Source organism: Vulpes lagopus, chromosome 1 (genome assembly GCF_018345385.1).
Source record: "Vulpes lagopus strain Blue_001 chromosome 1, ASM1834538v1, whole genome shotgun sequence".
NCBI lineage: Eukaryota > Metazoa > Chordata > Mammalia > Carnivora > Canidae > Vulpes > Vulpes lagopus.
In genome coordinates this window covers 146705990-146719191 of record NC_054824.1, presented here as the reverse complement: position 1 = coordinate 146719191, position 13202 = coordinate 146705990, and the positions used below count along the sequence as shown (strand labels likewise).

The 13202-nt window shown below is 38.2% G+C and overlaps 1 protein-coding gene across 1 annotated transcript in view; it reads right to left on the bottom strand.

Moving 5' to 3' along the window:
- DNAH14 (dynein axonemal heavy chain 14) overlaps positions 1 to 13202 on the bottom strand; it is a 311703-nt gene that overhangs the window by 107247 nt on the left and 191254 nt on the right. The window contains 3 exon segments of the mRNA XM_041749477.1: positions 246 to 381; positions 1344 to 1502; positions 4219 to 4335. Of these exon segments, the coding sequence (XP_041605411.1) occupies positions 246 to 381; positions 1344 to 1502; positions 4219 to 4335 (412 nt within the window).

Below are 13202 nucleotides of genomic sequence, written 5' to 3'. Positions count from 1 at the left end.
CTTTGTGATGTAAGAAAAAGGAGATTTTAAATTTAATTATATATAAAAATTTCTCATTTAAAGGAATTAATCTAGGTGTTAATACTTTGGAAAGTATTAAGTATTAAGTATACAGATTTTCTTCACTCCTCTTTGGAAGAATTCTGCATTTTTACGTAACAGGTTTGCTTTTTAAAACAAGGGACATTTATATATTAAACATTTTTTTTTTTACCAGACAAATCAACTTTAGAGTTTAAATATACAACCTTGATTTTTTAATTTCATTATACAGTAGGACTTCTCCTAAGATTGAGCCATATTTCACATCCAGTGCTCCAGGACACTCCAACTTCTCAAGCATTTCATTAATGGCAGCGGTTTTTCCAACAGCAGGGTCTCCTAGGGGGGAAAAAAAACCACATTAGGTTAGATCTATAGCCAAGGAAATGAATAGATGCTAACATATTAAGATGAACCAATAACATTTTATTTGAAAATTGTATGTTAAAGAACATGGTCAAGATTGGGTAAACTAGGAGGTAAATATGAAATCTGCTCAAATTATTTATATCTCTTATAAAAGGATAGATTAAGAGTTAACTATTATTTTTAATTGAATAGTCACTTGCACCTATCACAAATCTTTCTTACAGGACAGCAGAGCTACCTCATGAAATTAATTTCCCTGAAATTTTTTGTCAACACAATCTGTGGGAGAAATTTGATGACAAACTACTACAGTAACATAGGGGCATGGCTTCACAATTCACCAAATACTAAGAATAAGAATTTTCTAAACCAAACTGGAGGCAAGGTATGGACTGTCTGAGAGTTCCACCCTCATTTTGCCTCCATATTTTCTGTATGGAACTGGGAGAGCAAACCACTGCCTGTGGTGATGGGCAGGTCAGCATAGGAGAAAGGCAAGAAGAAGTGACAGAAATGCTAAGGAAGTGGGGGACTGTATGAACTCATTTGGTAGCAAAAGACTGAAAAATTTTAACACTGGGTTGAGGAATTACATCTGTCATTTTTTACTCATGCAGTTTCTTTTTTTTTTTTCCTGTGTATATAATTATATGAGTGAATGGATGTTCCTAGCATCAGCCACCCCCCAACCTGCCCCGCCCAGGCTGTCAGCCCATGGGTATGGAGCCCTAGAAAGGACTGAGCCCACAGGCTGCCTCTGAGATTTGTCCTCTATTGGCAAACATGGGGGAGATGGGCATTCATGCACTGTTAGTAAGACTGTACACTGATACAGTGTCTAAAGCTTCTCAGGGCTTATTTTGCCCCCAGTTAAAAAGTAAATTGATTAGACTAAGTAATTACTAAGTCTGTTCCTAACTCTGTTTTAGTACCTGTGAGAAGCACAGGGCAGAAATTCTTTAATAGAAAGCTTATGAGGAAAGAAAGGGACACCGTGTCCCTGGTGGCGATGTGACTGATGTTCTCTCCATACTCCCTGATCTTCAAGAGATTTTCACTGGATCCTTCAGGGTCCGCTAGAATTGAAGTTCCTAAGGTAAAGTTCAAATGTTTCAAATGACTTATACATGAATGTTAATCTTTTAGGTACTAAACACTTTCTGGAAAAGTCTGTCCCTTGTGACACAATGTAAACTGACACTAGCACCCAGGGCCTCTGTTCCTTTCACCCACACTCCCCCCACCCTGTCTTCCAGCCGCCCCCCCCCCCCCCCCCCCCCCCGTAGGTGATGCCCGGGAGGAAAGCAGCTCTCCTGCAGAACCTCCTGTGGTCCTTTTTAAGAACTTCACATACAATGGAATATCACTCAGCCATCAGAAAGGACGAATACCCACCATTTGCTGTGATGTGGATGGAACTGGAGGGTATTATGCTGAATGAAGTAAGTCAATCAGAGAAGGACAAACATTATATGGTTTCAGTCATACCGGGAATATAAAAAATAGTGAAAGAGATTATGGGGGAAAGGAGGGAAAATGAGTGGGTAAAATTAGAGACAGTGATAGAACATGAGAGACTCCTAACTCTTGGAAACGAACAAAGAGTAGTGGAAGGGGAGGTGGGCGGGGGTATGAGGTGACTGGGTGATAGGCACTGAGGGGGGCACTTGACAGGATGAGCACTGGGTATTATACTATATGTTGGCAAATCAAATTCCAATAAAAATATACAAAAAAAAAAAAAAGAACTTCACTTCTCGGGTAAGCCTTCTCCTCCCATCATCTGTCTCGTTTCTGCTCAAATTTTCTGTTGTACAAACATTTATGTACTAGTATCACCCATCTTTTTATTGGCTGAACTATGGGAAATGGATATTTATTTAGAAAAACTAATTGAAAAAAAAAAGAAAAACTAATTGAATATAGGCAATTTATATGTAACAAAATACACACACACCCAAAACTAAATTTCTCTTGACCCCACAGTTTCCTACAAATACCACCCCAGTTCTTTCTCCCATTATGCAGCCAAACCTCTCAGAAGGGCTCAACACAACACAGACCTCACTTCCTTCATCTCATATTCACTTTTTTAACATTAGAAATCAACTAGCCGATACATTCACATGCTGGTCAGCAAGTTTTAAAAATTTGGTACATTTTAGAAATCCTTCTATACCAGTAAAGACTTTTTTTCTGATTAATGTTCTTCTATTTAATGAATGTATCCTAGTTTTTTTTTTTTTTTTGTATCCTAGATTTCTTACCAGCAATCAAGTATTAGATATTTATGGTGTTTCCTGTCTTCTGATGAATTTATATAATATACACGTTATTCTGCACATAGCTTCCCCACATGGAAAGTTGTTGGGTCACTATAAACTGGCATATGACTTATAATTTTGATGTATTTTGATAATTGCCTTCCAGTGTTTTCATTCCAAAGCACCTCACATCACTCACTGTATTTCTGATAATCTTCCTGGATTCTTACATGAACAAAATGTGGGGTTTTGTCATTTTTTTGTTTCTTGTGCCAGACACTGGTCTGGCACCAGGACCTCTGATTTACCTTGCACAGGCTCAATGGAAGACGATATTGTGATGTTCTGATATTTAAATTCCTGTCATAGGTTTGACTTTGAAAGCATGTGAGGGTTTTGGTTTCTTCTAAGCCTGTTGCCTACAATTAGGAAAAGGTGGGGGCAGAGGAAGTGGTACCTTAGATTTTGAGGAAATACCCCTGGTTTTCTAGAGGAATGGTAAACCAAGATATTGAGCTATATGCATGGACATTCAGTTATGTTTTTATACGTAGTAGTAAAAGCTAAGGAGAAAAATAACCAATATTAGCAAAACATGTGATAGACAATTGGAGGTTTTAGATAAATGTAATCATCTACTAATGCATACTGTGACAAATATTATACAGTGGGATGCTTGTATAAATTAATTCAAAATTAGAAATTCCCAAACACTCCATAATTATGATATCTCTGGTTGTTTCCTACCAGAATGTCTTATAACTGAACTTTGAAATTCACTGATGAGAGAAACCTGACCTAAAAGAAATTCAATTCAATTTGCATTTATTGAATTTCTTATATTTGCAAGACCTCTAATCATTAAGTTCCTGCCTCAAACTTCAGCTAAGCTCTCATGGTACAACATTTTCTGTATCTTTGTTTTCTCTATGTATAAGCAGAAGATATCTGTGAAAGTATGATTATTCTTTTCTAATTTCTTTTTTAATTGACTGTAGTTCTTACATATATGCTTTTCCTATTTTAGAAGAGATCCTCTCCCTTTTCTGCTTTCACTACCCACAACTAATTAAAATACTAAATATTCCTGGGATCCCTGGGTGGCGCAGCAGTTTAGTGCCTGCCACTGGCCCAGGGCACGATCCTGGAGACCTGGGATCGAATCCCCTGGATCGAATCCAGGTGCATGGAGCCTGCTTCTCCCTCTGCCTGTGTCTCTGCCTCTCTCTCTCTCTGTGTGTGTGTGACTATCATAAATAAAAAAAATAAATAAAATAAAATGTAAAAAAAAAACTAAATATTCCCATTAGTAAGACTTTCAATAAGCTATTGTTTTACAATGCACAACTGCCTCAATCAAATACATTCCAATTTCTCTGAAATCAATATTCTGTGGTTATGTTTTTAGTCATGCTTTGTAAACATAGATCTATATTGGTTCTGCACAAACTTGGAATAGGTCTTCAAAGCTGCTGATCTAACTACTTTTTAGAGCAATCTCAACATTTTAAAAAAAGAGTATGATTCTTAGAATTATTCTTACCTTTTTGAATTAGTGTCTGAATACTAGGAAGTAATTCTGACCATGGTATGAATTCGCATTGCTGTAAATCCACAAAATAGCCAAAGATAGAACGCTTACCAGTTGGTAGATTGACACCTGCATTTGAAAATGAAAAAGAAATCCAAGTCAGAAACGTTCATTTATGGAATGTTTCCTTAATGATATGATCTCAATGTGAAAAATCTGATTGTTGAATCAGAAATAATAACCATTCACCAAGGATATATTCAAAATTATAAAACAGGCCTATCTTTTTTTCCTTCTGATTTTTTTTTATTATTTATTCATGAGAGAGAGAGAGAGAGAGAGAGAGGCAGAGACATAGGAAGAGGGAGAAGCAGGCTCCATGCAGGAAGCCCGATGAGGAACTCGATCCTGGGACTCCAGGATCACACCCTGGGCCAAAGGCAGGTGCTAAACTGCTGAGCCACCCATGGATCCCCTTCTGAGTTTTAATTATGTAAAAATGTCTTTTTACATCCAGAAAGCAAGGTGAATCATGATCTGATATCCTTTGAAATCTTACCCAGAAGCTCTACTTATTATCACATGTTGGATATATTTTTTTAAGATTTTATTTATTTATTCATGAGAGACACACAGAGAGAGAGAGAGAGAGAGAGAGAGACAGAGAGAGAGAGAGGCAGAGACACAGGCTGAGGGAGGAGCAGGCTCCATGCAGGGAGCCCGACGTGGGACTCGATCCTGGGTCTCCAGGATCATGCCCGGGCTGAAGGCTGCACTAAACCGCTGAGCCACCGGGGCTGCCCCACATGTTGGATATTATGAAATGACAGTTTATGCTGGTTTTAGTCAAACCAGTATATTACATAACTTTGCTACTTACTTGCAAAACATATTTGTTTTTCCATCATAAAAGTAATGCATTTTCTTAATAGATTCTGGAAAACACAGAATAATAATGCTAAACCATGTGGCCATGGTTTCACCAGATGAAGATAAAAGTGTGAATATTTGACTGTTTTTTGAATCATTTATAAAATTTTTATATACTGGAAAATTTATTTTTTGGGAGTATACAGTTCTAGGAGTTTGTTTCCCCCTGAATGTATTCTTGTCATCACCATAATAGATGATGAGATAACAGAAGAATTCTAAAACCCTAAAAAACTCCCTTTTGTCTTCAGTCCTAACCCCTGGTAACCATGATCTGTTTTTTTTTGCTACTGTGTTATAGGAGTTTCGTATGTATTTTGAATACTAACCCCTTATCACACATTCAGTTTGCAAATGTCTCCCCTTGCTGCACAGGCTGCCTTTTCACTTGGTTGTTTCCTGCCTGGTGCAGAAGCGTTCCATCTGTGCAGTTCCACCTGCTTACTTCTGCGTGTGTTGCCTTTGCTATTGGGCAATAATTCCAAAAAATCATTCTTAAGACCAATGCCAAGGAACTTTTCCCCTATGTTTTCTTCTAGACATTCTATAGTTTCAGGTCTTACATTTATATCTTTAATCCATTTTGAGCTTATTTTTTTTTTAACTTTTATTGGTGTTTAATTTACCAACATACAGAAAAACACCCAGTGCTCATCCCGTCAAGTGTCCACCTCAGTGCCCGTCACCCATTCCCCTCCAACACCCGCCCTCCTCCCCTTCCACCACCCCTAGTTCGTTTCCCCGAGTTAGGAGTCTTTATGTTCTGTCTCCCTTCCTGATATTTCCCAACATTTCTTTTCCCTTCCTTTATATTCCCTTTCACTATTATTCATATTCCCCAAATGAATGAGAACATACACTTTTTGTCCTTCTCCGATTGACTTATTTCACTCAGCATAATACCCTCCAGTTCCATCCACGTTGAAGCAAATGGTGGGTATTTGTCGTTTCTAATTGCTGAGTAATATTCCATTGTATACATAAACCACATCTTCTTTATCCATTCATCTTTCGATGGACACCGAGGCTCCTTCCACAGTTTGGCTATTGTGGCCATTGCTGATAGAAACATCGGGGTGCAGGTGTCCCGACGTTTCATTGCATCTGAATCTTTGGGGTAAATCCCCAACAGTGCAATTGCTGGGTCGTAGGGCAGGTCTATTTTTAACTCTTTGAGGAACCTCCACACAGTTTTCCAGAGTGGCTGCACCAGTTCACATTCCCACCAACAGTGTAAGAGGGTTCCCTTTTCTCCGCATCCTCTCCAACATTTGTTGTTTCCTGCCTTGTTAATTTTCCCCATTCTCACTGGTGTGAGGTGGTATCTCATTGTGGTTTTGATTTGTATTTCCCTGATGGCAAGTGATGCAGAGCATTTTCTCATGTGCATGTTGGCCATGTCCATGTCTTCCTCTGTGAGATTTCTCTTCATGTCTTTTGCCCATTTCATGATTGGATTGTTTGTTTCTTTGGTGTTGAGTTTAATAAGTTCTTTATAGATTTTGGAAACTAGCCCTTTATCTGATATGTCATTTGCAAATATCTTCTCCCATTCTGTAGGTTGTCTTTTAGTTTTGTTGACTGTATCCTTTGCTGTGCAAAAGCTTCTTATCTTGATGAAGTCCCAATAGTTCATTTTTGCTTTTGTTTCTTTTGCCTTCGTGGATGTATCTTGCAAGAAGTTACTGTGGCCAAGTTCAAAAAGGGTGTTGCCTGTGTTCTCCTCTAGGATTTTGATGGAATCTTGTCTCACATTTAGATCTCTCATCCATTTTGAGTTTATCTTTGTGTATGGTGAAAGAGAGTGGTCCAGTTTCATTCTTCTGCATGTGGATGTCCAATTTTCCCAGCACCATTTATTGAAGAGACTGTCTTTCTTCCAATGGGTAGTCTTTCCTCCTTTATCGAATATTAGATGACCATACATTTCAGGGTCCACTTCTGGGTTCTCTATTCTGTTCCATTGATCTATGTGTCTGTTTTTGTGCCAGTACCACACTGTCTTGATGACCACAGCTTTGTAGTACAACCTGAAATCTGGCATTGTGATGCCCCCAGCTAAGGTTTTCTTTTTTAAAATTCCCCTGGCTATTCGGGGTCTTTTCTGATTCCACACAAATCTTAAAATAATTTGTTCTAACTCTCTGAAGAAAGTCCATGGTATTTTGATAGGGATTGCATTAAACGTATAAATTGCCCTGGGTAACATTGACATTTTTACAATATTAATTCTGCCAATCCATGAGCATGGAATATTTTTCCATCCATTTTGAGCTTATTTTTGTCAGTGATGCAAGATAAAGGCCCAACTTCATCATTCAATTTGCATGTGAATATGCAGTTTTCCCAATTCTGTTTACCAAAAAGACATCTTCTTGGTGTCTTTGTCAAAAATTGGTTGGCTAGGGGGTGCCTGGGTGGTTCAGTTGGTTGGGCATCTGACTCTTGGTTTCAGCTCAGGTCACTATCTCCTGATTGTGAGATCGAGTTTCGTATCAGGCTCTGCACTGACTGTAGAATCTGCTTCAGATTCTCTCTCCCTCCCCCTCTCCCCACTCACGAGTACACTGTCTCTCTGTGAAGTGAATAAGAAAAGATGGTTGGGTATACAGGACTGGGTTAATTCTAGACTCTCTGTTTCTGTTCTCTTGGTCTGTGTGTCAGTTTTCAATGCCAGCACCATACAGTTTTGATTTTTATGGCATTGAAATATGGTTTGAGATAAGAACGTATGATACCTCCAGCTTTGTTCTTCTTCCATGGGACTTTTTTTCCTGATTTATTATTTTTTTTTATTGAAGTTCAATTTGCAAACATACCGTATAGCATCCAGTGCTCATCCCATCCAGTGCCCCTCTCAGTACCCATCACCCGGTCACCCCATCCCCCTACCCATCTCCCCTTCCACTACCCTTTGTTCGTTTCCCAGAGTTAGGAGTCTTTCATGTTCGGTCACCCTAGCTGATTTTTCCCACTCATTTTCTCTCCTTTCCCCTATAATCCCTTTCACTATTTTTTATATTCTCCATATGAGTGAAACCATAGGATGATTGTCCTTCTCCGATTGACTTCACTCAGCATAATACCCTCTAGTTCCATCCACATTGAAACAAATGGTGAGTATTCGTCCTTTCTGATGGCTGAGTAATATTCTATTGTATATGTAGACCACATCTTCTTTAACCATTCATCTTTCGATGGACATTAAGGCTCCTTCCACAGTTTGGCTATTGTGGACATTGCTGCTATAAACATTGGGGTGCAGGTGTCCCGGCATTTCCCTGCATCTGTATCTTTGGGGTAAATATGCAATAGTGCAATTGCTGGGTTGTAGGGCAGTTCTATTTTTAACTCTTTGAGGAACCTCCACATAGTTTTCCAGAGTGGCTGCACCAGTTCACATTCCCACCAACAGTGCAAGAGGATTCCCCTTTCTCCACATCCTCTCCAACATTTCTTATTTCCTGTCTTGTTACTTTTCACTGGTGTGAGATGGTATGTCATTGTGGTATTTATTTGTATTTCCCTGATGGCAAGTGATGTGAAGTATTTTCTCATGTGCTCGTTGGGCATGTGTATGTCTTCTTTGGTGAAATTTCTGTTCATGTCTTTTGCCCATTTCATGATTGGGTTGTTTGTTTCTTTGCTATTGAGTTTAATAAGTACTTTATAGATCTTGGATACTACCCCTTTATCTGATATGTCATTTGCAAATATCTTCTCCCATTCTGTAGGTTGTCTTTTAGTTTTGTTGACTGTTTCTTTTGCTGTGCAGAAGCTTTTTATCTTAAGTCCCAATAGTTCATTTTTGCTTCTTTTCCCCCCTGCTTTCATAGATGTATCTTGCAAGAAGTTGCTGTGGCCAAGTTCAAAAAGGGTGTTGCCTGTGTTCTCCTCTAGCATTTCAACGGATTCTTGTCTCACATTTAGAACTTTCATCCATTTTGAGTTTATCTTTGTGTATAGTGTAAGAGAATAGTCCAGTTTCATTCTTCTGCATGTGGCTGTCCAATTGTCCCAGCACCATTTATTGAAGAGACTGTCCTTTTTCCAGCGGATAGTCTTTCCTCATTTGTCAAATATTAGTTGACCATAGAGTTGAGGGCCCATTTCTGGATTCTCTATTCTGTTCCATTGATCTATGTGTCTGTTTTTGTGCCAATACCACACTGTCTTGATGATCACAGCTTTGTAGTACAACTTGAAATCTGGCATTGTGACCCCAGCTCTAGTTTTCTTTTTCAATATTCCCCTGGCTATTTGGGGTCTTTTCTGATTCCACACAAATCTTAAGATTATTTGTTCCAACTCTCTGAAGAAAGTCCATGGTATTCTGATAGGGATTGCACTGAACATATACATTGCCCTGGGTGGCATAGACATTTTCACAATATTAATTCCTCCAATCCATGAGCATGGAATATTTTTCAATCTCTTCCTCAATTTCAGAAGTGTTCTGTAGTTTTTAGGGTATAGGTCCTTTACCTCTTTGGTTAGGATAATTCCTAGGTATCTTATGCTTTTGGGTGCAATTGCAAATGGGATTGACTCTTTCTTCAGTCTCATTGTTAGTGTATAGAAATGCCACTGATTTCTGTGCATTGATATTGTAACCTGCCACATTGCTGAATTGCTATATGAGTTCTAACAACCTTGGGGTGGAGTCTTTTGGGTTTTCTATGTACAGTATCATGTCATCTGTGAGGAGGGAGTGTTTGACTTCTTCTTTGCCAATTTGAATGCCTTTATTTCTTTTTGTTGTCCGATTGCTGAGGCTAGGACTTCTAGTACAATGTTAAATAGCAGTGGTGAAAGTGAACATCCTTGTTGTGTTCCTGATCTTAGGGGAAAGGTTCTCATTTTTTCTCCATTGAGAATGATATTTGCTGTGGGCTTCTCATAGATGGCTTTTAGGATACTGAGGAATGTTCCCTCTATCCCTATGCTCTGTAGAGTTTTGATCAGGAATGGATGCTGTATTTTATCAAATGCTTTCTATACATCTATTGAGAGGATCCTATGGTTCTTATTTTTTCTCTGGTTGATGTGATTTATCATGTTGATTGTTTTATGAGTGTTGTTGAACCACCCTGCATCCCAGGGATAAATCCCACATGGGCATGGTGAATAATCTTCTTAATACTGTTGGATCCTACTGGCTAGTATCTTGTTGAGAATTTTTGCATTTGTGTTCATCAGGGATATTGGTCTATAATTCTTTTTGGTGGGGTCTTTGTCTGGTTTTGGAATTAAGTTAATGCTGGCCTCATAAAACGAGTTTGGAAGTATTCCATCACTTTCTATCCTTTGGAACAGCTTTAGTAGAATAGGTATTATTTCTTCTTTAAATGTTTGATAGAATTCCCCTGGGAAGCCATCTGGCCCCGGACTTTTGTGTCTTGGGTGTTTGATGACTGCTTCAATTTCCTTGCTGGTTATTGGCCTGTTCATGTTTTCTATTTGTTCCTGTTCCAGTTTTGGTAATTTGTGGTTTTCCAGAAATGCATCCATTTTTTTCTAGATTGCCTAATTTACTGGCATATAGCTGCTCATAATATGGTTTTAAAATCATTTGTATTTCTTTGGTATTGGTTGTGATTGCTCCTTTTCATGATTTTATTAATTTGAGTCTTTTTTTCTTTTTAATAAGGCTTGCTAATGGTTTATCTATCTTATTAATTCTTTCAAAGAACCACCTCCTGGTTTTATCTGCTCCACAGTTCTTCTGGTCTCTAGTTCATTGAGTCCTGCTCAAATATTTATTATCTCTCTTCTTCTGCTTGGTGTAGGTTTTACTTGTTCTTTCTTCAGTTCCTTTAGGTGTGAGATTAGCTTGTGTATTTGAGTTTTTTCCAATATTTTGAGGGAGGCTTGTATTGCCATGTATTTCCCTCTTAGGACTGCTTTTGCTATATCCCAAAGATTCTTAACAGTTGTATCTTCATTTTCATTAGTTTCCATTAATCTTCTTAATTTTCCAATTTCCTGGTTGGCCCATTCATCTTTTAGTAGGATGCTCTTTAACCTCCACGTGTTTGAGTTTCTTCCAAATCTCTTCTTGTGATTGAGTTCTAGTTTCAAAGCATTGGTGGTCTGAAAATATGCAGGGGACAATCTCAATCTTTTTGTATTGGTTTAGACCCGATTTGCATTCCAGTATGTGGTCTATTCTGGAGAAAGTTCCATATGCATTTGAGAAGAATGTGTATTTGGTTGCTTTTGGATGGAAAGTATATATCTGTGAAATCTGTCTGGTCCAGTATATCATTTAAAGCCCTTGTTTCATCCCAAATGAACAAACTCAAGATATCATTCATAGTTATTCCTAAACATTAAAAAATAATAATAAAATTCTGATTCCAATTGAATAAATTATTTTCTCAGTAAAAAAAAATAAAATAAAATAAAGCCTTTGTTTCTTTGGTGATGTGCTTAGAAGATGTCATTTGCAGAAAATGCCATGTTGAAGTCTCCATTAGTGTATTATTATCTAAGTATGTCTTTACTTTGGTTATTCATTGATTGACATACTTGGAAGCTCCCACATTAGAGGCATAAATATTCATGATTTTTAGGTCTTCTTGTTGGATAGATCCTTTAAGTATGATATAGGGTCCCTCTTTATCTCTTACTACAGTCTTTGGGATAAACTTTAATTTATCTGATATGAGGATGGCTACCCCAGCTTTCTTTTGAGGACCATTTGAATGATAAATGGTTCTTCACCCTTTCATTTTCAGGCTGGAGATGTCCTTAGGTCTAAAATGAGTCTCTTGTTGACAGCAAATAGATGGGTCTTGCTTTTTTATCCAATTTGAAACCCTGCATCTTTTGATGGGATCATTTAGCCCATTCACGTTCAGAGTAACTATTGAAAGATATGAATTTAGTTGTCATTGTAATACCTCTTCAGTCCCTGTTTTTATGGATTATTTCTTTGGGCTTCCTCTTTTACAGGGTCCTCCTTAATATTTCTTGCAGAGCTGGTTTGGTGGTCACATATTCTTTCAGTTTCTGCCTATTTTGGAAGCTCTTTATCTCTTTCTATTCTGAATGACAGCCTTGCTGGATATAGTATTCTTGGTTGCATGTTCTTCTCATTTAGGACCCTGAATATATCATGCCAGCCCTTTCTGGCCTGCCAGGTCTCTGTGGAGAGGGCTGCTGTTAATCTGATATTTCTCCCCATATAAGTTAAGAATCTCTTGTCTCTCGCTGCTTTAAGGATTTTCTCTTTATCTTTGGAATTTGCAAGTTTCACTATTAAATGTCGAGGTGTTGAATGATTTTTATTGATTTTGGGGGGCAACCTATCTCCTGGATCTGAATGCCTGTTTCCCTCCCCAAATTAGGGAAGTTCTCAGCTATGATTTGTTCAAATATATATTCTGGCCCTCTGTCCCTCTCAGCATTTTCTGGAACCCCAATTATATGTAGATTCTTCTTTCTGAGGCTGTCATTTATTTCCCTTAACCTTTCCTCATGGTTTCTTAATTGTTTTTCTCTTTTTTCTCAGCTTCCTTCCTTGCCATCAATTTGTCTTCTATGTTGCTCACTCTTTCTTCCACCTCATTAACTCTAGTTGTTAGGACTTCCAGTTTGGATTGCATCTCATTTGATTTTTAATTTCCACCTGATTAGATCTAAATTCTGCAGTAACGAAGTCTCTAGAGTCCTTTATGCTTTTTTTCCAGAGCCACCAGTAGCTTCATAATTGTGCTTCTGAATTGGATTTCTGACATCGAATTATAACTCATATTATGTAATTCTATGGCAGAGAGTCCTGTTTCTGATTCTTTTGTGGTGAATTCTTCCTTCTAGTCATTTTACTCAGTGCAGAGTGGCTGTATGAGCAGACTGAGTCAAGAAAATCAACCACGACCTAAGTAAATTTCACCCTAGATGATTCTTGCTAGAAGCAAAAACCCTTCTCTCTGTAGTGTTCTGGCTGTTCTCTCTTTAAATCTCAGGTCGAATTTGTAGGTGTTCACGATGTTTTGAAAGTTATCTAGATAAGTTGGTGGGTCCAGGTGAGTTGAGGACCCCTACTCTTCCACCATCTTGCC